This window comes from Diorhabda sublineata, chromosome 4 (assembly GCF_026230105.1).
Source record: "Diorhabda sublineata isolate icDioSubl1.1 chromosome 4, icDioSubl1.1, whole genome shotgun sequence".
NCBI lineage: Eukaryota > Metazoa > Arthropoda > Insecta > Coleoptera > Chrysomelidae > Diorhabda > Diorhabda sublineata.
This window is the reverse complement of record NC_079477.1, coordinates 22,119,070-22,145,780: the sequence shown is the minus strand read 5'-3', so window position 1 is coordinate 22,145,780 and position 26,711 is coordinate 22,119,070. Positions and strand designations below refer to the sequence as shown.

Here is a 26,711-nt window from a genome sequence, read left to right as displayed (position 1 = left end):
AAATCTCGTTTTGCAAAAAAAACGATTGGGGTACAAAAAACGGACCAGTTCACGTCTAGTATCCTGTTTAAACCAAACTCCCTTACAGACATTCACATTTTACTCGTCTATTTACGTTTTATAATATAATATTTTCGTCAGAGACGATTCTGACTACCATTATTGTTTATAAACATACTTTGGATCGAAATAATTTTATTTCTTTTGTTTTAATGCATAAAATTCATTTTCCTTTATGGTTTCTGCTTTAAAATCTCGTTTTGCAAAAAAAACGATTGGGGTACAAAAAACGGACTCAGTTCACGTCTAGTATCCTGTTTAAACCAAACTCCCTTACAGACATTCACATTTTACTTGTCTATTTACGTTTTATAATTTAATATTTTCGTCAGAGACGATTCTGACTACCATTATTGTTTATAAACATACTTTGGATCGAAATGTTTTTATTTCTTTTGTTTTAATGCATAAAATTCATTTTCCTTTATGGTTTTTGCTTTAAAATCTCGTTTTGCAAAAAAAACGATTGGGGTACAAAAAACGGACCAGTTCACGTCTAGTATCCTGTTTAAACCAAACTCCCTTACAGACATTCACATTTTACTCGTCTATTTACGTTTTATAATATAATATTTTCGTCAGAGACGATTCTGACTACCATTATTGTTTATAAACATACTTTGGATCGAAATGTTTTTATTTCTTTTGTTTTAATGCATAAAATTCATTTTCCTTTATGGTTTCTGCTTTAAAATCTCGTTTTGCAAAATAAACGATTGGGGTACAAAAAACGGACTCAGTTCACGTCTAGTATCCTGTTTAAACCAAACTCCCTTACAGACATTCACATTTTACTCGTCTATTTACGTTTTATAATATAATATTTTCGTCAGAGACGATTCTGACTACCATTATTGTTTATAAACATACTTTGGATCGAAATGTTTTTATTTCTTTTGTTTTAATGCATAAAATTCATTTTCCTTTATGGTTTTTGCTTTAAAATCTCGTTTTGCAAAAAAAAACGATTGGGGTACAAAAAACGGACCAGTTCACGTCTAGTATCCTGTTTAAACCAAACTCCCTTACAGACATTCACATTTTACTCGTCTATTTACGTTTTATAATATAATATTTTCGTCAGAGACGATTCTGACTACCATTATTGTTTATAAACATACTTTGGATCGAAATAATTTTATTTCTTTTGTTTTAATGCATAAAATTCATTTTCCTTTATGGTTTCTGCTTTAAAATCTCGTTTTGCAAAAAAAACGATTGGGGTACAAAAAACGGACTCAGTTCACGTCTAGTATCCTGTTTAAACCAAACTCCCTTACAGACATTCACATTTTACTTGTCTATTTATATTTTTTTATCTAATATGGCAGATCAAAAGGGTTTCGAACCAGTTTTTATAATCTGCAATTGATATTGAAAAAACTATACTTTTGGGACCATCTCATGGTCAAATCGAACAAACATTATTGATTAGATGATTAGAAGAGTGTCTATAAATTGACAATTTATAGTATTAAAATATTATCCACCTTCGGCGCCCCCTTTGAATTATGCGAAAATTTTAAGAAAGGGTGTCGTATGGAACCTTGTTGGTATCAGGCATGAAATTTACAGGCTGTAAATTGTCAATTTAAGAATAAAAATCGACCTGATTCAGGTTTTTTTCACGTATAACGCTTTTAAAATCCTAAAAGATTTTTTTTTTCAATTTAAATGAAATGAAAGTCGAAGTATTATGCCTTTGGTAGACATAAATCAATCGGGATTCTCGCTGTGTGCATTTAAAAGGTTTCGGGGAATTATGACCAACCCCATGGACGTAGCCATGGAAATTTTTATTCTTATCGAACATAATTACGAGGGCGATTTGATAAATTATAAAAGTTATTTACTTATTACTTACCAGACAGTTAATTTAGTTAGAGGCACGTCTAAAACTCTAAATTGTACTTTGAAAAATATTTCTTTTTATAATTTGTTGACTAAATTATATGACACATAAACCAAATCAAACGAATTCTCAATATAGATCGGGTGAATATGGTGGATGAAACTTTTATTTTAAACAATACGTAACTTTTTACCATTTTTTTTAATAATTACACTTTTGGAAACACCCAGTATTATGGTTAATACCTTATTGGTCGAAATAAGACCTTATGGGAACATTTTCCTCGTATAAATTCAGTTGTTTTGATTTCATTTTTGTTTTATGGGGTCTAGAGGTGTACCCGAGATATTTAAACGTTTTAATACAGTCGAGTTTTCAATCAGCATTAAGTAATCGCGACACCCACCTTCCAGATAAACGTTGAGTTTATTTTTTTGAAAAATTACGTCATTTCTAAACAGGTTTATCGAATTTTTCAATTAATTACCATAGGTTTTTAGTTTTGTGATGATTAGATTAGGTGTTTTTACAAAGAAAACGCCAGAATTAATTTTTTCGTAAATTGATTCTCTAACTTGACAGGCCTGTTTGGTTGCGTCACAAAGAAACATCTGTACTATTTGAATATTCCTCGTAATTCACGAATTTTAATTAATATGAAATATTTCAAATATGGTTTTAATTGAAATTAATTATAATTGTTTGATTTTTTCTTATTAATACCCGATTCGTATACAGACGAGCGGTCGATTCAAAATGAGGATTCACGCAGGTAGACAGACACCTTCATAGGAAACAGGTGCAATTGAATCGATGTTATGCTAGGCTGCCCTAAAAAATTTGACTTGTTTCCTACATTTTACATGCTTTACGATTACGAGATGGTGAATCGACGTAACGAATACAGTATATCGAATATAAACAAATTTTAAATATTTAAAATTACGTAGAGAATCGAAAATATTTGTTTGGAATCGATCTCTAAGGGGTGATTGTGAAATATTCAATGAGAGAAATTCTGGAAACCACTTTTATCGAGTCGTCAAGGAAAATAAACTCGATGAGAAAGTAGTGGGATTTTATGGTACTAGAACTGGTCTGAATACCACGAGGAACTTGCTTATGTGCAACTGGGGTCTTGAAATCTTCCCCAACAGCTGCACCATAAGTGATTCTGAATACCTCTCCACGTACTACTGGAAAGCGAGGCAGAAAAACTTTACTTAAAATGTTCAGAGATGAAATCATCAAAGAAAACCCGTTCCTAAATAATTACCAACCAAATTTTAGCTGTGAGAAAAACTTCACCTCAATAATAAACTGTTAATGTGTAAATTAACGCACTCCGGGCTACTTAACTTCAAGATTCATTGTATTCATTAAGATTGTGCACAATCCTAAGGGGGACCCACATCACGAACGATTGATTTCGTACTTATTTTATTATTTCATAGATAGTTTATTTCAAACTAATTTCGATGTTTTTATACAACGAAAGTGGACAACCATCATTGGTTAGCCCTAAGATTCATTACAATTTGATGGTGTGCAAAGTTAACTTTAGACTTCTGTTAATTTGAAAACATTGCGCGAATGCAACCCAGGCATATATAGAATATCTCGTGGGTAAATTACTTCACCCCCGGGTATTTAACTTCAAGGGTTATTATATTCATTAAGATTGTACACGATCCTAATGGGGACCCACATCACGAACGATTGATTTCGTACTTATTTCATTATTTCATAAAAAGTTTATTTCAAAGTAATTTCGATGTTTTTATACAACGAATGTGGTCAACCATCATTGGTTAGCCCTAAGATTCATTACAATTTGATGGTGTGCAAAGTTAACTTTAGACTTCTGTTAATTTAAAAACATTGCGCGAATGCAATCTAGGCAGATATAGAATCTCTCGTGGGTAAATTAATTCACCCCCGGTTATTTAACTTCAAGGTTTATTGTATTCATTAAGATTGTCATGATCCTAATGGGGACCCACATTACAAACGATTAATTCCGGGTGTAACTTGGAGTTCCATTTAGACTTCTATGAAAAAAATAAAGACTAAAAGGACTTATTGAGAAAGGCAAGGAATAAAATACGTTATTATAGCATATTTATTAAATTCTTTTTTTATTCTTATGTAATGGGAACCCCATTTATAATGAGTAAATTTATTTTTATTCAAAATATAATATAAAATATTAATTAAGAGCAATTTAAAATGAAATAATTTCCCATGAAAATCTATGGTATTGTGATGAATCATTGAAAAAAAAAATATGAAGGTTAATCTAAATATATAGAATTGAAAATGATTTACTTCCTTTATAGCCATAATAAAATTTATATTTTGTCGAATCACGAGGATTAAAACAACCAAAATATCTACATTTGAATAAAATATCTGTAAAAGTCTCCATTTTAATAATTATACAAAAAAATACAAATTTCTACGCCATTGAATTATGTTTACGAAAACAGGTGGATGCCACATGGTATACGCTTGGACCAAATTATGAGACAACCTGCCTAGAGGTCCATTTATTAGGGTAGATCCATTAGAACGATGTTTCTAGAACGCCATCTATCAAAATTGTCCAAAATTGTTATAGTCCAGTAGCAGATTACAATAATTTCTACTTTTTCTAATAATAAACTGTTTCTTGTACTGAAATCCCAATCCTTTTAATAAATTATGAAATATTAACCTTTTAAAATCAGGCAAATTATTATTGTAATGTTTTTCTATTTTATTTGCACGATTTAAATTCGTGGGGTTAATTAATAAACACTATACACTACACTAACTTATAATAATTCACTTATCACTATCACTTTACTATTTTTTCGATTACTGCGATAACTAAACTGCGCTAAACGAACTCGTTTATATATGCCAAAAGAATTCTAAAAACTTCTAGAAAATAAAAAAAAAACAAATAAATAAATGGAAATTAATCAAAAGAATTTTTGAATTTCCGGTATTTCAATCGTACATCAAATGAATTTTAGGATTTCATAATAGCCAGACAAGGCCGTATTAAGGACCCATTTCACGAACTTAATCGTAACATTATCTTCGTTAACAACGGTTTGTCAATGTTTTTTCTCGATGGATACTTTTCTGAGTCGGCCCCTGATGATTAGGTGTATTCACGAATAATTTGAAAAAACGTCATCAACAATTTTCGCATCAAGACTTTAAACTTTTTTTTAGGCGGGGTATAATCAACAACTTCTGTCTCTGTGTCAGATATGTTTAAGAAAATTATACAACAAACTGCATTACGATAATTCGATGCCGTCCCTGTACTATACTTGATCTAGCGGCTTCAGCAGCGATGCGGCGCTCACCCCTCTCAAGCGTCTTTTCGTTTGTGGATCATGCACTGATCATTGTATTGGTTTACTATTTTTCTTCGATACTCGATAAATTTCATTTGTGTGATTCCTCCATTTATTAATTTCATCGTAAAATTACGTACGAATGATGATGGATGGTGTTTTAATCATAAAAGACGTTATAACGTCATTGGATCCAACAAGGTCTGCCAGCACACGTGCGATATCACGCGGAAAGTAATCATCTCATAAATTATAAATTCCTGCATCGCAGAGAATAATTTTTCCTATATTGGGGTCATATTTATAATAAACTATAGCTCAAACAAAAATATCCAATAAAATAACCCAACCCAACCTTCTGTCTCTGAAGACGATACTTGGCACACGAAACACGTGTCAGACGGCGTAATTGTTAGTGATAGTGTTAACAATGCGTTCCAAAAATACCAATTTAGTCATTTATTCGGATTGAAATCTCTTTATTTGAAATATATTCAAACATTCTACTGGGGATTTCTGAATAACCCTGTATAGCAATTATAAATGGTTTTTTGTTACCGTAAAGACCTTGAAAGATTAATTTTGCTTGTTAAAATATTGTTTCAACGATTACAAATTATATGTATAGTTAATAAAAGTTGTAATTTCGATTTCAAAAAGTATCAATTATTTTTTTTATATTTATATTTTGTATTCCGCAAATTCTAATATGCAAATCGACTATCTTGATTCACCATCGAATTATGCAGTCCCCTTACTTGGACACGTTGATTAAATCGAAATTCTCGGTAACTCGTAAAAGTTTATAATAATAATTTTTATAACATTAGTCATATTTAACAATTAAAATACACGTTACCAAGAATTCTTAACCAGCTACTACAATGATGATAAGTTACGAGGTATGGCTATTAAATTACGAAACTGTCAGTGCTACTATCACTGTAAACAAATCAGTATAGCAGCATCAATCTAAAGTATAAAATAAACAGAAGTAGAAGACCAAGAGAGATTGAATATATACAGAATGTCCAAAGAAAAAAAAAGATCTAAATCCAACTAAAAGTTTCCGAATTCAACTCAAAGATGTCAGTTCGACGGCTACTATTAGTTCGGGAGGGATTGAAAAGGTTACAACATAAAAAAATTATTTTGATAAATATGAATGATTACGGAAACTTTTTAGATAACCCACGTACATAGGAGAATCGTTTAATTGCCAAATTTTGGAACAAACAATGTCAAAGGTGGACTAAAAGTGAATAACACGAATCGAATAGTAAAAAAAACAATGAATATAAAAAAAACAAACAAATGATTTGGTACTGATTATACAACTTCATTATAATGGCGATTAATCACACCTCTATTTGTATAAATTCAATTTGGTTAAAACAATTACATCTCAAGGTTATTTCATTCCATACCATTTTGTAAGAGATAAAAGAGATATTTTTCGAATAATATACGATTTCATGTAATTGAATCTTATAATTAATCAGATTAAATAAAAAAATACATACGACCTAAATAAATACACGTTCGTATTTTGAGGTTATGTCAATAGCTTGTCATACAACACTGTCATAGATTACAAAGAATCATTTTGTTGGTAAATTCATTATTGAATATCAAATTTCACAGTTTTGATTCAAGTTTATTATCATAATAATTACGCATTTTTATCACAACACATATTAAAATTACACATTTAAAAAAAAGACTGCTATTTTCAATATTTTTATTAATATAATATAAAACCTATTGATTCAACACTTTTTATAATAAATAAATACAGTTATCACCTCCCATTTCGTAAGGTGAACGAGATAAAAATGATTCACCGACCGCAAATGTTTTTGTTTACTTTTTTATTCACTATTTCAATTTCAAATACACACTAAACACCTGGGAATCGATTAATTTTTCTACGTGAGATAACTACGATATATGCAACTTACGATTCTGAATTGTTATACTGGTTGCCTACGCTTAGGAAATAACTTAATGTAATAGGATTACATTGAAATAGTTCGGAATTGTATGGTATGTTGTCTATGTAAAAGGTATGAATCTACCATACATATTCGAATAAGAAATAATCTTGCACGTGTTCTTTGTAAATGAGTAAAAACCCATTCAAGATGTTTTTTTCAATTAACGTAAAATAATATCGTTGAATAATCGTATTGAATTTCTAAAAGATCTATATCTTTATTGTCGTGTTAATAACTGAAGAGCATTGGAGTGTCTTTCATCCTTTTATAAATATTTTTTTTTCAATTATTATGAAAAGAAAACTATCAGTGATTTGATATGAGTTATGAAAGTATGTATATATACGAGGATTGTACAATTAATTTTAACATCTTCTATTGTGGTATTATTTACGTATGCATATGAAAGTCACGCCTTTGATTCAATTATTTAGTCAACGAACAGAGTCGGATTAGCTCTTATTTGTATACATATGGTGGTACAGGTTTTTAAGTAAATCCGGTTCTGATCGGTGAAGAATGTATCTGTTGGGAGTGGTGTTGCGATCTATTCGAATTACGTGTCTGTAAAATTACAACGTTCGTAAATAAATATTTGCAATTTATTTCATTGTATGCGCGATGAGATGAATTTTGATCGGACGTAATTATATGCGACTTTGATTTTAGTTTATATTCAGCTTTGTTGAGAACTAGATTTATTGTTTTTGAAGACTAATTAAAGGCTACGACTAATTATATTATTTTCTCGGGTAATTATATATCTAAAAATGCAACGCTGTACAGTTTATTTTTGAAAAAAAAAATGCAAAAAATCGTCACATTAGAGGAGTGATAGAGATTGGAGAGCTGTAGCACAGTCTTGGCAGTTCTAAAACCGTTTAGAAAATTCTGAAAGCCCTTGGGAGAGTTCTGGCACAATCTAGGCAGTTCTATACAGTTCTGAAAACCCCTATGAGAGTTCTGGCACAGTACAGGCAGTTCTAAAACAGTTCTGAAAACACAGTGGAGTTCATATTGTAGTTATAAAACAAAGTTGAAAGCACTTGTGAGAGTTCTGGCACAATTTAGGCAGTTCTAAACAGTTCTGAAAACACTATGAGAGTTCTGGCGCAGTACAGGCAGTTCTAAAACAATTCTGAAAACCACTGAAAGCTCTAAAACACAGTGGAGTTCATCTCATAGTTATAACACAAAGTTGAAAGCCCTTGTGAGAGTTCTGGCACAGTCCAGGCAGTTCTAAAATAATTCTGAAAACCACTGAAAGTTCTAAAACACAGTGGAGTTCATGTCATAGTTATAACACAAAGTTGAAAGCCCTTGTGAGAGTTCTGGCACAATCTAGACAGTTCTAAACAGATCTTGAAACCCCTGTGAGAGTTCTGGCACATTCTGTGCAATTCTGAAAACCCCAGTGATAGTTCTGTCACAGTCCGAGCAGTTCTAAAACAGTTCTGGCACAAAACAAATCTTTTTGTTCCAAAACTTCAGTTTATTTAACAATCTGTGCCTCTTACGGAACATAAGCTGAAATTATGACATTGCTAAAGTTGACATATAGGAAGGTTCTAATTAAAAATTTACTAAAATGTGAAAGTTTTTAGGAAATCTGGAAGGTAAGTTTGTTGGTTTCACGGGTAACTGAAACCTAAACACTGGGAACTGATACGGACATTTTTAATTGCCCACCGGGTATACTAAAAATCTTTCTACGTCTCCCATATCCGGTAATAATACAATTTTAAACAACAATTAAATGAAGTCTACTTAAATATCATTTAAAGAAATTAATTTACTGACCACCCTGTTCATTTTGAGAATTTTTTTTGGAAAAATTTAGTCGATTTTGTACAACTTTTATAAAAAAAATTTTTTCTGTATCTCCATTATTAACAAATTATTTATGGAATTTAATAATTGAAATATTGATTGAACCTCGTATGATTAGAAAACGTAATATTCCCACCATATTAGTAAAAACGGTCGCTTATCTACTTACCTCACCTTCTGTCAGTTAGTGCAATCGGAATGCAATAAACGAACGCAAGGCGAACTTCCATTCGCGATTCCGGTGTATTACTTATTTTTTCACGTCCGTTCACGGTTACCAACGTAAAAAATCGAAATATTCACTACGCTGTGAGATAGGGACGCGATTTCATTTGAGGTTAGAAAGTTTAATGAACATGGAATTCTATTAATGTGTTGATACGGGGGGAGTTGGGTAAATATATGAAATATAATCCACAAATTCAAAATTATCACTTTAATATCTAATATATATAATTTTTTCAATATAAAAAAAAATGTTTCGGTATAAATTCAATATAGACACGTTGCTTTCTTCATTTTAAACCGCAAATTAAACAAAATCATCAAGTATTTTCAACTGTGACGTATCAAATGAAATATTAAACTTATCTTTAATAATTATCTATGGTAAAAAAAACAATAGGCATCAATTTTGTAATATGACATTAGTATGAAACAAAAGCAAGTGTGGTATTGATTAAAAAAATTGATTGACATTTATATATACAGGGGTAGGTAAAAAAAAGCAATTTAAACACTATTTAACGACATATTTCTTTTTCTAATACTCAAATGATAGTTATAAAATTGAAATATACTTGATATGCGGGGTGTTATATTATTACTTTACCACGAATTTTGATGCTTTACGTGAACCATGAAATAATCGATTCAAAAATCACTTTCTTCGTTTAGTTAATACGAATTGGTCTTGTACGAGGGTGGCGCTATATGTTTGAGATACCAGAAAACTAATTTAATCATATATTGCTATTTTCGATAAAATACGATGTCACTATAATTATTTAATATTCCCGTGCTATTTTTACTCTATTTCTATCGTTTGAAAATCGTAATGCAGTGTTGCAATATCTATCTACTCTATTTTCTTGGGTTTTTACTGCGTTAAATTCAATCAGATTGGTTCCACCCCACTCCAGAATGTTTTTATGATACCGATACTTAGAACAGAAAAAAGTCATTGGGGACCAGATCTGGACAATTTCAAGCCTCATTCATGTAATTTTGTTATAGTTTCTCCTCTTATATAAAAAGGGTGATTTTTACATCTTTTCACGCTTTGTAGTCAGTTCAATACGTGAAATTCCCTCGATTGATTATCGATGGAATGTCATGGTGACATACTTTTATTTGTTAATAAAGTTCAGTCACCGAAAATCGCACCGATCGTAATTTTCTTTATTTTTATAGACCAAAATTACGTTTGATTTATCGAATTTAAACCTTAAACCGAAATTATTGTAAAAAATTCAAGGTTGGGACAAGGATCATAGATAAACGTGTATATCAGTAAACTTTGCACTATCGACAGCTAAAATAAATTAGTAACTTAGGCGTTGCCCTGAATAACTGCAAACTGGATGCATTTTTCTGCATTCTCGGAGTTCATTCTATTCTCACGTAATTATAAAAACGATTATGAAACTAAAACATACAAGGTGTTACTTGATTGATATTTTTTACGGTAAGACTTCCGTATCATGTGACGGTTAGTGATTCTACAGCTGCAATTGGACAATAAAAGATATTGAAACGAGAAAGCCGCATAAAAAGCATATAATTTTTAAAAAAATCGCTTGAAATAACTCAGAGAGTTTGAAACCAGCATAACATAACCTAAATTCATTCAACCTAAATTAACCTAACCTAAAAAATTTTGAAATCTTTTAAATTCGAATCTAGAAACTCAGGCTATCGATTTTTACCACTACAAATCCCTCTATTGGGGTGGATTAGTCCCTTTTTTTTGGATTTCACGTGTTTAGAACGCAAATCTTGTATTTACGTGTTTGATAATCCCAGAGTGCATTATTAAGGTCACAAAATCACATTCACCTCCAGCTGCTTACGAGGATTTTATATTTCATATTTAGAGTCCCCAACCTCTACCAAAACTTACACACCGAACCCCACTACCACATATCTCCCCTAAAAATGATAAAATTACATAAATTAGGCTTCGTATTCTGCAGATCTGAGCTTCGGCGATGTTTTTCCTATCCTCAGGTTTCTAGAGGATACTCGCTGTATATGACCCCTAAGAATGATGAAATTACATAAATTGGGCTTCGTATTGTTCAGATCTGATACTCTCTGGATTTAAATTTAGTGCATATAGTGGTTATCGGCGAAACTGGGGCCTATTTTGAGGTTACAAACATCGTAATTAATTCAAGCGATATCTTGTCCACATTCGTCTTTTCATCTGTATATCTATGGTATTTTCGAGAAAAAAATTTTTTTCCATTAATTCTGTTCCAGTTGTCGTATAAACATTGAATTTGACTGGACTATATATAACTATTTATGTAGTGGGACTTTTTTTGTGATTTTTGTTATTAATTTATATAATACCTTCTTCTAGATAATAAATTCTTACTTGGAATGTCGTTTTTGATTTATGACGAAATTTTTTATAATCACGTTAAATATATACGGCCCCTTTAGTGACTTATAGTGACTAAATGTAAAATGTTGGTTTTAGTAACGTTATCAATTGAATATTACAAAATAAACTGATTCGTGTGAAAAAAATGTGTTACAAAATTTACATATAGTACAGTCCCTTTAGTGACGTATAACTCGGTAATAAAATTTGATTTGTTTCGGACATTCTGCACATAAACAAACAACATATAATGTCCGTTTTAGTAACGTTGAAATTGAATATTACAAAATAAACTAATTCGTGTGATAAAAATGTGTTGGTACTTATAGTACGGTCCCTTTAGTGACTTATTACCCGGTAATATATTTTTATTTGTTTTGGACATTCTGTACATTAACAAACAATATAAAATGTTAGTTTTAATAACGTTGTTAATTAAATATTACAAAAAAAATGTGTTTTTACATATAGTACGGTCCCTTTAGTGACGTATAACTCGGTAATAAAATTTGATTTGCTTCGGACATTCTGTACATAAACAAACAATGTATAATATCGGTTTTAGTAATGTTGTAATTGAATATTACAAAATAAACTGATTCGTGTGAAAAAAATTGTGTTTGTACATATAGTACGGTCCCTTTAGCGACTTATTACCCGGTAATATATTTTTATTTGTTTTGGACATTCTTTACATAAACAAACAATATAAAATGTTGGTTTTAGTAACGTTGTTGATTAAATATTACAAAATAAACTAATAAAAATTAAATTATACGAGGGGTGATCCCTTTTCTACACCCATAAATAAAAAATTAACAAAGATATAATTTTTATTTTCAAATATAGTTTCTATTATAGTTTTTTTCATCAATTTTTAATCTCGTTTACCAGGCTTGGTCTTTGAGTCTTTAACAGATATATGAGCATATACAGGATCTGATAACGAACAGAATTTTAAAATTTTAACGCTGGTTTTGTCACACAAACTTTGCGATGGGTTTTATTTGTTTCGATGTATCATCATTTAAAAAACATAGAGCTATAAATTCTTTTCCGTTCGCTTTCAACTTTTTTATTTTCGTTTTCCTATGCGACACCAAGATGAATTCTTGGTTTGATGCAAACGCGTCACAACCAAGTCCAAACACACTGCCCAGTATCCAAATTTGTCATCGATCAACATACAAATCCCTCACACTACCGAACTGCTTATCCAAAATCCTCCAAATCAAACAGAAAGTCAGGATTCTGTTTATTATAAGTCAACCCCATAAGGTGACCCAAGATCATTTATTAATACAAAGTGATTTAAAAGATTTAGTACGTGATTTGAATCTGTCTAAAAAAATGAGCTTTGGGAACTAGATTAAACGACTGGAAACAACCAATTGTCGAGGCTCTAAACGTCGATAAAGAAACGGTTAGAGAAAAGTCTGTGCGAAGTTGGTGCCAAAAAATTTGACTCCTGATCAAAAACTTTTGCGTCAACTGGGCTGCTCAGATTTTCTTGAAAGGTTAGAAAAAGATCTGCTTCGAAAGGGACCCGATTTGAGTCGTGGGAAGCGATAAAGCAAAAAACTGCAGAGCTCCTAAAGAACCTCACCAAAGAAGACTTCCAGAACTGCTTAGATCAATGGAAAAAACGTATGGAAAGGTGTGTGGCCAAGGAAAGGGATTATATTGAATGGGAGCATTCGAATGTAGAATAATTTTTATAATAAAACCCTTTTTCGTAACCAAGAAAATTTGTGGAGTTATTGCTACACCTTGGTTACACAAAATACTGTTGTCATTTGCGAATGGGACAGCAGAAACATAAAAGTCACTACACGAGCGTGGATCACTTTCTGCAAGGCAGAATAATGTTAAAAATGATCTTTCAGTAAACGTTACATATAAAATTCGACCCGATGAAAAATTTTGTAAAAGCTGTGCAGTGGGATCTTATAGTTGGTCCACAAATACGAGATCTAATGAAGAATATAAAGTTTAAAGGAAAGGGAAAGCTTGATCTGGAAAAAATCGCTTGAAAACGTTGTCTAAAGTTCCCTGGGAAACCATAAAGCGGAAATTTACAAAGACTTAATCAATGAGCCTAGAATTCCATACAAAGCCAAACATTCGCGAGAATCAAAGCTGTTTATTGTACATCAAAGAACATTTTTTCTAATTTTGTTTTTTTTTACAAAAACACCTGTTGTGTCATTGATTTATTATTGTTTGGTGGCCGTAGTACATTCGAAATTTGGTATAAATTTATATGTTGTTGATCAGTGTAATCAGAGCATATTTAAAAAATTTAGTTTCGAACAACCACTGACTAAAATGTGTACACAAGGATATTGAATTGCGCCGGAATCACGGTGATGCGAGTCCTTTGATATGTGAAAAATAAGTTGGGTATCAGTTTCAACGACCTCGCATCTAAGTTTCGTCCCCCGTGATGAAAATACTTTGTTTACAATATTTTTGACCGTATACGTAATACCCAAAATTACAACCACATAGAAGACTAATTTTGAAACTTTTTCTTGTTTAATCGTTTTTGGGAAAATACAAGGGGAGGCATAAATTTTGGCATTATAGAAAAACGATAGAAAAACACATTGTAGTCAAACGAATGTTTATTTAAAATAAAAAAATGGAAAATTATTTCTGAAATTATACTATCTATATTATCCATTTCTTGGAGACTGTTCTTTAATTACAGTATTGTTCTCCATTTATTTATATTAGCTCGAATTTAAAAAGAAAAATCTTGAAACCGATCAGCTGGAGGTAGAACTGGGCCAAGAAAAAGTCAGTTTCTTTAACCACGATTAAACTCTCTTTGAATATATGACGGGTTGTGTCGTTTGTGGCAAACATGTTCTATAAATGTAATCACCGGAGAATCTCTTAACATTTTCACTTATTTTGCTGAAAATATCGGATCAAACAACGTTGAAAATCGCAATAAATTAAAATGGGCTTCTATTTCGAGGAGCGTAGAGCAATTATATAATCCTATAGATCCTCAGGTGTTCTGAAGAGCCTAAAAATTCAATAGCAAACAGAAAGCAACTAAAAGAGACTCGGGAAACATTGGAAATCCTGTTAGAACACAATAAATTTAAATATGATCCAATATTAAAGAACCTGAACCAATTATAGATCTTTATAGATCTCAGGGTGTCCTGCGGATGTTGAAGAACTCATAGAAGACATCAAAGTGGTTGAAGAAATCATTAAATGTTAAAAAACATGCTAGAACACTATAAATTCGAACAGACTCGCGTTTAGTAGAGCATTGAGCGATTATAGAACTTTCTAGAGCATCAGGTGTTCTGACGAGTCTGAAGATCACAAAAAAGCAATTGAATAAGAATCATAGAAAGTTAAAAATCCTTCTAGAACTGAAAAGATTCAAATATGTTCGAATATTAAAGAACCTGAAGAAATCGGAAATGTTAAAAAACATGCTATAAATTCGAACAGGCTCGCGTTTAGTAGAGCATCGAGCTATTATAGAACCTCGAGTTTGAAGACACCAAAAAAACAACTAAATAAGAATCAGGGAAAGTTGAAAATTCTGCTAGAACACAATAGATTAAATCTCGATAAACCTAAAGCAATAATAGACATCTTCAGATCGTAGAACCTAGAAAATAAATCCAAGAAACTTGAGGAAAATCAGAAAACTTTGTAAATCTGGTAGATGATGAGTCAGTAGATTCCTACTGAAAATTTTAAAGAATTCTATATTATTATTATTATTATTATTATTATTATTATTATTATTATATATTATTATTATATAATTCCATATTAAAGCTTCTATATTGAATAATAATTGAATTACAATTCATATAAATCATCGTAGACATTTTTCAATTTATATACAGATTGTCCTTTGTACGAATTTTAACTTATCATAATGTTTCATTAACGAATCAAATTTCCATTATTGGACTATCCGAGTCCGGTACTGCACGGAGTCGTATAACTGTTTCGCTTCATTTTTAATATACAACGCAAGTAATTTTTATGTAAATATGTGTACTTCACGTACTTATATAAATGAATAATGATTATATTTGATTAGATCGTTAAAGACTAATAATCTATAATTAAAAATTCCATTTTTTTTCTCGTTGCGCTCAGGTGAGAAAATTAGTCGATTAAATTGTGCGGCTGCAGTTGATTTTTCTGTTATAATAATCACCGATATGAATGAGGATCTTTGGTCAGTTTATCGGACATTAAACTATCGTCAAGAATTGGCCCCCGGGGGTTAAACAAACCCTAGATTCAGGAGACGCTTTATCGAACAGTTTTTTCAGTAAGGACTCAAAAATGTAATCGAAAAACGTTTAGGAAGGAAGGAAGCCCTAATAAGAAGATGATTCCAGAAGCACCTGGCTCAAATATTTCAACGTAATCTCATTTTAGCTCCATACAATTTTCCCAGGTTGTCCCTGCGCGAAAATGTCTCGACTGGACGAAATGTTTCGGGACGAAAACACATTGTGCACATATACACTGTGCACATTACGGAAGGTGAAACAAGTTTCGATGTGAATACGATTCGTTTAGCGCAGTGGCAACCCGGCTTTAGAAATATACACCATATCTCCTGAATATTTTCTAAAATTGGAATAGAATATCAATAATATGACATCGGAGGTATTTGAATACGTATAAAAGTATGAAATGTGATGTTTTTTTTTTATTGAAATACCCTGTATAATTAAATAGGGAATAAAAAGTCTTTATAACGTGAGTTACTTCACTTATTTGGGTATTTTTCGGTGAAAAATATGGAAATTTGAAAAGAGAAAATGAGTGACCTCGTTACAAAAGCAAATAACACACCACTAAAGATAAATTTGTTTGTCTTGTTAGCGAGTAATTAACAAAAAAGATAAATTTGTAACTGAACCAACAATATACGAAAATAAATATTATGTAGAAAGTTTATTACCGCGTAGTTGTTTACATTAATTACAGGGGTCAATAATATTTAGAACAAAACCCTAATGTTGCCACTACCAGATTTATACTAAAAGTTTTAGTTTTTTAAACAAAAACTATTCTATTTAGTTCCTCAATTGATTATAATTATTGAATTAAAAAATGATTAACATCAACAGAAATTAAGAACTGATTGGTGATTGTTTACGGCGACTTGTATCCATCGTTTTCAGCAAATAAAAATGGGTCTGATATATCAAAGATAATTTAAGAAATAGTACCGAGAAACAAAAGAAATTGCAGTGCAGACCGACATTCCCAAAACAAATCTTCTAAGGATCCTCCACGAGCGCTTATATATGAAAATATGACTCGTGGAGAGGCATCGGAAAGGGGAACCCGTGTCAAAAAAAAAGCAAATGTACCGAAAAGTACCAACAAAGTTATGGCAATGTTCTAGTACACAGCGCTTCGCTTTCCAAGGCTGTTGTACACAAATGTGGATGTATGGAGATTGAACACCCACCATTTAACCCTGATCTGGCACCATCCGTCTATTTTTTGTTCTCAAAACTGAATGGGTAAACGATTTAACAGCGACGATGAAATTAAACAGATGGCAAAGAAGTTTTAGTCAGACATTGTGAAAAGTGTGTGAAAGTGAAGAAAAAATACAAGAGATGACGGTAATTATTTAAAAAATTAGAAAATACATAATGTATATAGCATATGTTTCAAATTTGAAGACACCACGTTGTATAATATTTCTATTGCAGCCATTAATAGCGAAAGTTCCCAGTAAATTTGTAAACGTGGAAAAAATTGGCCTTAGACCAACCAATATGAAAGCTACTATGGGTGAGATTGCTCCTTCGTTATCAACAGTAAATTCTGCCTCAACTTGAACAATCTTCCATGTTTTTTTAATTGGGACGGTTGTTCAACGATCCTTTGAAGGTGGAGGCTTAAAATTCAACAAAAGTCCGCTTTTTTAGTATTAATTCGAAAATTGGAGAGTTTGTTCAACGGTTTTTTCGAAAGGCTGCTTCAACTTGAAAAATCTTCCATGTTTTTTTAATTGGGACGGTTGTTCAACGATCCTTTGAAGGTGGAGGCTTAAAATTCAACAAAAGTCCGCTTTTTTAGTATTAATTCGAAAATTGGAGAGTTTGTTCAACGGTTTTTTCGAAAGGCTGCTTCAACTTGAAAAATCTTCCATGTTTTTTTAATTGGGACGGTTGTTCAACGATCCTTTGAAGGTGGAGGCTTAAAATTCAACAAAAGTCCGCTTTTTTAGTATTAATTCGAAAATTGGAGAGTTTGTTCAACGGTTTTTTCGAAAGGCTGCTTCAACTTGAACAATATTCCATGTTTTTGTAATTGGGACGGTTGTTCAACGATTCTTCGAAAGTTACCGTTTCAAATTGAACAAATTTCCATGTTTTTGATGTTGAGTTAAGAAAAGGAGCGTTTGTTCCAAGATTCTCTGGAAATTCTGCTTCAAATTCAAAAAATTTTCCGTTAATTTGGCAATTGGGACGTTAGTTCAATGATCCTTTGGAAATCTTGGAATAGGAAAAACTATCAACGGCGAACTTATCACAACATTTGGCTAAGTAAAGAGTATTGCTTCATCAAGAATCAATGAATTACTACCTTATATTCCCTATACGCCTGATTTAGTTCCTTTCGGATTATTTTCTGTTCTCAAACTTGAAAAAATGGCTTGTTGGTCAAAGATTTTCCAACAATGAAGCTAAATAATGTCAGCAGTTGAAGATCTTGATGATTCCTATTATAAAAAGGTTACCGACCGAACTTATTCAACATCGCTGGGAAAAGTGTATGGAGCTAAAATGAGCTTAAGTCCATAAATAAATATATTTCTCTCCAAAATTCTTGTTTTTTCTTTGTTTGGACCGTACTCGTATGAATTACCAAATACAGTTTAAAAATTTTGATACGATATTAAGTTAATTTGCGAATTACCTTGTATATAATGGAGACAGCTGTCATATTTAATTAGAACATTAGAGAATAGGATTGGAAAACCGAATAATTAGTATATTAACCACCTCTACTTACCTTTCTCTTTCTAGACTCGTAATCAGAACGTGCGTCCGACTGCTATCAGTTTGATACGACGGTTTAGTTTAGAGAGTAGATTCAGGCGAGGCGGTAAAATTTCCCACCGTTTTCTCGTACCCTCGCTGTTATTAAATAGTCGGAGGACGTTTTTGCATTCTAAAAAGAGAAAGGAACTTAACGATGAAAATATTATTTGAAGCGAACGCCGCCTCAAATTCGCGTTAAATAAATTCTTATCATGGAAATTTGTTATCAGTATTGACGTTATAATCAACGGAAGGTGTTTTCTATGTACGTTTTATAAATATTGTCGTAAGTGACGTCGGGATGAAATGTTCGACGGTTGTCAAACTGTAACGACAGGACCAAAGTGTAACGAAGTGGCTGAAAAGATAGTGTCCTTGTTCGGTTGGAGGCAAACTTATAATGTGGAAAAATTACAGAGGAACGTTCCGGGGAGATCTACTACTAGGATTTCTATTACTAGACCTTCCAGCGATAATTCTATCAAAAAGGTAAGAAATCGAAATCGGCGTTTGTTTTATATAATCTCAAAAAAATTTTGGTTCAACGTTTTTATCATAATTTAAATATATTTTAGATGAAAGTGAAAATGAAAAGGTCTTAGAAGTTATTATTTTATTTGTAGTTACTTTAAAAAATGGGAAGTGGGTTCAATGATCTTTTGGAAATTTCCTTGTTTTTTTGTGTAGGGTTGAGAAATGGAGAGTTTGTTCAACGATTCTTTGGAAATTCTGCTTCAAATTGAACAAATTTCCTTGTTATTTGTGTAGGGTTGAGAAATGGAGAGTTTGTTCAACGATTCTTTGGAAATTCTGTTTCAAATTTAACAAATTTCCTTGTTTTTGTGTAGGGTTGAGAAATGGAGAGTTTGTTCAACGATTCTTTAGAAATTCTGTATCAAATTTAAAAAATTTCCTTGTTTTTGTGTAGGGTTGAGAAATGGAGAGTTTGTTCAACGATTCTTTGGAAATTCTGTTTCAAATTGAACAAATTTCCTTGTTTTTGGTGTAGGGTTGAGAAATGGAGAGTTTGTTCAACGATTCTTTGGAAATTCTGCTTCAAATTCATCAAATTTACTTGTTTTTTTGTGTAGGGTTGAGAAATGGAGAGTTTGTTCAACAATTCTTTAGAAATTCTGTATCAAATTTAAAAAATTTCCTTGTTTTTGTGTAGGGTTGAGAAATGGAGAGTTTGTTCAACGATTCTTTGGAAATTCTGTTTCAAATTTAAAAAATTTTCTTGTTTTTGTGTAGGGTTGAGTAATGGAGAGTTTGTTCAACGATTCTTTGGAAATTCTGCTTCAAATTGAACTAATTTCCTTGTTTTTTGTGTAGGGTTGAGAAATGGAGAGTTTGTTCAACGATTCTTTGGAAATTCTGTTTCAAATTGAACTAATTTCCTTGTTTTTGTGTAGGGTTGAGAAATGGAGAGTTTGTTCAACGATTCTTTGGAAATTCTGCTTCAAATTGAACAAATTTCCTTGTTTTTGTGTAGGGTTGAGAAGTGGAGAGTTTGTTCAACGATTCTTTGGAAATTCTGCTTCAAATTGAACAAATTTCCTTGTTTTTTGTGTAGGGTTGAGAAATGGAGAGTTTGTTCAACGATTCTTTGGAAATTCTGTTTCAAATTTAACAAATTTCCTTGTTTTTGTGTAGGGTTGAGAAATGGAGAGTTTGTTCAACGATTCTTTAGAAATTCTGTATCAAATTTAAAAAATTTCCTTGTTTTTGTGTAGGGTTGAGAAATGGAGAGTTTGTTCAACGATTCTTTGGAAATTCTGTTTCAAATTGAACTAATTTCCTTGTTTTTGGTGTAGGGTTGAGAAATGGAGAGTTTGTTCAACGATTCTTTGGAAATTCTGCTTCAAATTCATCAAATTTCCTTGTTTTTGTGTAGGGTTGAGAAATGGAGAGTTTGTTCATCAATTCTTTAGAAATTCTGTATCAAATTTAAAAAATTTCCTTGTTTTTGTGTAGGGTTGAGAAATGGAGAGTTTGTTCAACGATTCTTTGGAAATTCTGTTTCAAATTGAACTAATTTCCTTGTTTTTGGTGTAGGGTTGAGAAATGGAGAGTTTGTTCAACGATTCTTTGGAAATTCTGCTTCAAATTCATCAAATTTCCTTGTTTTTGTGTAGGGTTGAGAAATGGAGAGTTTGTTCATCAATTCTTTAGAAATTCTGTATCAAATTTAAAAAATTTCCTTGTTTTTGTGTAGGGTTGAGAAATGGAGAGTTTGTTCAACGATTCTTTGGAAATTCTGTTTCAAATTGAACAAATTTCCTTGTTTTTGGTGTAGGGTTGAGAAATGGAGAGTTTGTTCAACGATTCTTTGGAAATTCTGCTTCAAATTCATCAAATTTACTTGTTTTTTTGTGTAGGGTTGAGAAATGGAGAGTTTGTTCAACAATTCTTTAGAAATTCTGTATCAAATTTAAAAGATTTCCTTGTTTTTGTGTAGGGTTGAGAAATGGAGAGTTTGTTCAACGATTCTTTGGAAATTCTGCTTCAAATTGAACAAATTTCCTTGTTTTTGTGTAGGGTTGAGAAATGGAGAGTTTGTTCAACGATTCTTTGGAAATTCTGTTTCAAATTGAACAAATTTCCTTGTTTTTTGTGTAGGGTTGAGAAATGGAGAGTTTGTTCAACGATACTTTAGAAATTCTGTATCAAATTTAAAAAATTTTCTTGTTTTTGTGTAGGGTTGAGTAATGGAGAGTTTGTTCAACGATTCTTTGGAAATTCTGCTTCAAATTGAACTAATTTCCTTGTTTTTTGTGTAGGGTTGAGAAATGGAGAGTTTGTTCAACGATTCTTTGGAAATTCTGTTTCAAATTGAACTAATTTCCTTGTTTTTGTGTAGGGTTGAGAAATGGAGAGTTTGTTCAACGATTCTTTGGAAATTCTGCTTCAAATTGAACAAATTTCCTTGTTTTTTGTGTAGGGTTGAGAAATGGAGAGTTTGTTCAACGATTCTTTGGAAATTCTGTTTCAAATTTAACAAATTTCCTTGTTTTTGTGTAGGGTTGAGAAATGGAGAGTTTGTTCAACGATTCTTTGGAAATTCTGCTTCAAATTGAACAAATTTCCTTGTTTTTTGTGAAGGGTTGAGAAATGGAGAGTTTGTTCAACGATTCTTTGGAAATTCTGTTTCAAATTTAACAAATTTCCTTGTTTTTGTGTAGGGTTGAGAAATGGAGAGTTTGTTCAACGATTCTTTAGAAATTCTGTATCAAATTTAAAAAATTTCCTTGTTTTTGTGTAGGGTTGAGAAATGGAGAGTTTGTTCAACGATTCTTTGGAAATTCTGTTTCAAATTGAACTAATTTCCTTGTTTTTTGTGTAGGGTTGAGAAATGGATAGTTTGTTCAACGATTCTTGGGAAATTCTGCTTCAAATTGAACTAATTTCCTTGTTTTTTGTGTTGGGTTGAGAAATGGAGAGTTTGTTTAACGATTCTTTGGAATTTCTGCCTCAAATTGAACTAATTTCCTTGTTTTTTGTGTAGGGTTGAGAAATGGAGAGTTTGTTCATCGATTCTTTGGAAATTCTGTTTCAAATTGAACAAATTTCCTTGTTTTTGGTGTAGGGTTGAGAAATGGAGAGTTTGTTCAACGATTTCTCTGTTCATTTGTCAATTGAGATGTTGGCTCAATGATTCTTTGGAAATTCCCCTTCAAATTGAATAAATTATTTCCATGTTTTTGTTATTGGGACGGTTGTTCTACGATCCCTTTAGGTGATAGCTTAAATTTCAACAGAAATCCGTGTTATTGGACTTAATTTGAAAATTGGAGAGTTTGTTTCAACGATTCCTCGAAAATTATGGGTCTAATTCTCATGTCTTTGCCATTTGGACGATTGTTCAACAATTCTGTGAAAGTTACCGTTTCAAATTCAACAAATTTCCATGTTTTTGGTATTGGTTTAGGAATTTGAAAGTTTGTTCAACGATCCTTTGGACATTTATGCTCCAAGTTGAACAAATCTCCTTGTTGTTATAGTTATTGAAAGAGTTTTTAACTGCAATTGAACAAATTTCCATATTTTTGAGGTTAGTTTTGAAATTGGAGGATTCGTTCCATTGTTATTTAGAAATTCTACTGCATATTGTGAGAATTCCTATATTTTTGGGGTTAATTTGAAACTATGAATTTTTGATTAACGATTCTTTGGGAATTTTCTTCCAAATTGAATTGAAGTGTTTGTTCAACGATTCTTTGAAAATTGGGTTTTAAATTTAATAAAACTCCATTATTTTCTATATTTATTTAGAAAAGTTGATCTAAAATGATAAAAATTTCAATATTTTTGAGGTTAATGTATAAATATTGTTTTAACTAGCAAATTTTTATTTCATTTCGAACGGTTATAAATTTAAAAACACCTTGTACATAAAGACAACTGATTACGTGTATCTCGTATCTCCAACAAATCACTATTATAAATTAAATACCTGCAACTATTTATTTAGACTTATACTTTTTACGTCAGCTCAGCTTTTGAGACTTGACAACACTGTACGTTCCGAAAATATAAACAATCATTCACACATTATCGTTTCGATTGTCACGTCAATTTACAAACAATCAAACCGCATTTTAAATTAATTTAAATTATCTCTCACGAGATTTGTTCTTAGTGTAATTAATGAATTTTATATTTCCACAATAACCATTGTGGGAAACGAACTAAATGAATAAAAAAAACGAGGTTTATAGAACGTAATTAGGAGGGGTTAATAAAAATTACGATGCATAAAAAAATGAGTGTAGAAATGTAAAAATCATCTTTATTAATGTATCATAACGCATAATGCATAATAAATTAGGTTATGTTAGGTTAGGTTGAGTTAGTCAAATAAAATAACTTGAATTTGGGTAGTGGGTCTTTTATAAATACGAAATAAACATTTTTGTTTTTTAGTTCACGATTAAAATCCCGAGCTGCGTAATCTTACGTCTCGAGTTGTCTAATCTTCATGACAACCGCGGTCACAAGTTGACGCATCGTAATTAATAGTAAAAGTTAAAATTCTACGGCAGGATTTGAAGTTTCGAATCGGCGCTCGCTCTCTAGTTCGAATGGACTATAACAAAATTAAATTTCACCCTTGTGACCAACAAAGTAGATAATTTTCGTATTTAAAGTTTTTAGTCATCATTTTTTTGTAGTATGTTTTTCGGTTAGTTGGATTTTCTTGGAATAATTTACTTGGAGTCGAATTTAAAAAAAATATGGGATCGTTGAAAGAATCGCCGGATGACGCTCAAGGTCGTTTCGGTCACTCGTTTTTAATTATCAAAAGTTTCTGTTTCAATATATGAAAGGAAGCAAACAATAATTGAAAGTAAAAATATATACAGAGCGATAAAAAATATATGATTCATAGTAGTTGTATAATTTTGAACCTAACGTAAAAAAACTGAGGGAAAATTCATGAAATTATAAATTTGATATGAAAAATAACAAAAATTTCGGATTTTTTGGACATGAAAATGCATGGGATTTCATGGTTTATCATATGTTTTCGCTATAAAAGTGTAGTCGCCACTATTATGTCAAAAAATCTAGAAATTTGATGGGCTTGTATAAAAAATTTTATAATTCCGAAATTATTCGATATATCGATTTATTTTCGAAATGAATCGATTGAGAAATCGTATGTCTAAGCGACTGTGAATATCGGATTCCTTCAGTATCATATTTGTGAGAAATATACAGGGTTAAAGTTGAAGTATTTTTTTTTAAATTTACACTATATAAAGTTTATTAAAAACTATAGTTGTGAAATGGCAACGTTGTAATATAATAAAATACGACAGCTTTTTCGTGATGATACAAAACGAGTTATATATAACCTAAATTTAAAAGTTATGAGAGAAAATTTCAAATTTTTCATTTCAGTAGCCATAGACACGTTTTGAAATAAACCTATACGAGCCCTCTGGTGCAAATCGGGGCCATTACTTGTGGGAGGGGGTAGTGAGGGGATTTCTAAAAATATTTTAAGCCCAATATTCAGCGATTCCTGGACCCCTCCCCATAAATGACTAGGGTATGTCGCGCTTAATTCAAGAAAAAACATTTTTTTCCAATTTCCCTTGAATTTATCCCATGAATTCCCCCAAATTTTATACGTGAGATCTTTAAAACGTATTTTTCGTTTTCGTGTGTGGAAAAAAAGTTGAAGCCCCTCGAGTGAGGTGTTTTGAAAATTTCGACGTTTGGCTTCATTAAGTCCCTCCAAAGGTTCGCTTATTTATCCATTCATTATATACAGGGTGTCCCATGACAACTTAAAACTATATGTATATGGCAAAATACTCATTGTAAAATCATAAAAATTTCTACGTTTGGGTTTTCAGATACGATATTTTTAACTAAAATATTTTCAAAGATGGCCAACTTCCGCTTTTACCGGAAGTCGACTGCAACTTTGTTATTTTAAACGGAACACCCTGTATATTAAGACATTTTTGAAATCTACGTAAAATTTTAGTATACTTTTGTCTTAAAACTAATTTCGAAAAATGCATATTTTTTGAGTTATTAATTTTTTTGTAAAAAATTTGACAGTTGCAGACCTTTATAGATTATTTTTTAAAGAAGATACCCTTAAAGATATGAAAACGGTTTTTGTTCGGTTGCTTTTAGCAACCTTAGACGTATTTGAATCTACGTTGAAAAATTTTTCATTTTATATAGGGTGTGTATAAAATGTGTTCAAAGTTTAACTTCATAAATATCAAATTTCTTTATTTTTTTTTATTTTAATTCATTCAGAAGTAAAAAATAGGCAAATTCATGAATACTTTCCCATACCTAAACCTTATCGTTATCCAGATATTAAATGTTTTCTGTAAATTTTTAGAAATGCAGGTGTGGTCTAGATTTGAACACTTTTGGTACACACCCTGTATAAAATGAATAATTTTTCAACACAGATTCTAATACGTCTGACCTTGCTAAAAGCAATCGAACAAAAACCGTTTTCATATCTTTAAGGACGTCCTCGTAAAAAAATAGTTTATAAGGTTCAAAATTTTTTTAAAAAAAATTAATAACTCAAAAATTATGCATTTTTCAAAAAAATTTTCAGACAAAGGAAAGTATACATGAATTTGCCTTATTTTTTACCCCTAAATGCATTAAAATAGAAAAACCGGGTGGTTCTATTTAAAAAAATAGAGAAATTTGATACTCATGGAGTTAAACTTTGAATACTTTTTATACACACCCTGTATAAAAAAATTTTTCAACACAGATTCTAATACGTCTGGCCTTGCTAAAAGCAATCGAACAAAAACCGTTTTCATATCTTTAAGGGTGTCCTGGCAAAAAAATAGTTTATAAGGGTCAAAATCTTTTACAAAAAAATTAATAACTCAAAAGGTGTGCATTTTTCGAAAAAAGTTCTTAGACAAAAGTATACTAAAATTTCACGTAGATTTCAAAAATGTTTTATACTTATTAAAATTATTGGTGCGTAAGAAAGTCGCCCAAATCTAAATATTTCGAAACGCGATCTAAATATTTTCACTTTCGATATTAAAATTATCAATAGAACAGAAAGTTATTACGTCATTAACAATTTGAATAAATCATCTCGTTTCACATTAGCTTATGAAAGGTATTCAAAGATAACCAGCGTTCTCATAATATATAACAGAACTATTTTTACGAGGTACTTGCGAGATAACAAACGCCCAAAGACATTCTTCGATAAAAAAACGCCGTCATTAACATATTTCATTTATCTCGAGTGATTATATTCCTAATATGTTTTAAATAATTTTTCTACCACTTTAACCTGATAAACATTTCGTTCGACTGGTATTTCGAGTGCTCTTAATTTCCGAGTAAGTACGAGGATCGGTCCAGAAGTACCTGACTCGACATAGAGATGGCGGTAGTTGCTTGAAAAATACGTCGTTTAGT

General features: G+C 31.3%; 1 protein-coding gene across 2 annotated transcripts in view; it reads left to right on the top strand.

The window, feature by feature from the left end:
- Positions 1 to 26,711, top strand: part of LOC130443114 (partitioning defective 3 homolog) — a 67,260-nt gene that overhangs the window by 8,089 nt on the left and 32,460 nt on the right. The window contains exon 1 of one of the 2 annotated variants that reach the window (XM_056777587.1): positions 18,792 to 19,262. The exons of the other annotated variant lie outside the window; for it this stretch is intronic. Within the exon in view, the coding sequence (XP_056633565.1) occupies positions 19,080 to 19,262 (183 nt within the window). The 5' untranslated portion in view covers positions 18,792 to 19,079. Of the gene's footprint in view, positions 1 to 18,791; positions 19,263 to 26,711 lie in introns of those variants that run through there. 2 annotated transcript variants of the gene reach the window in all.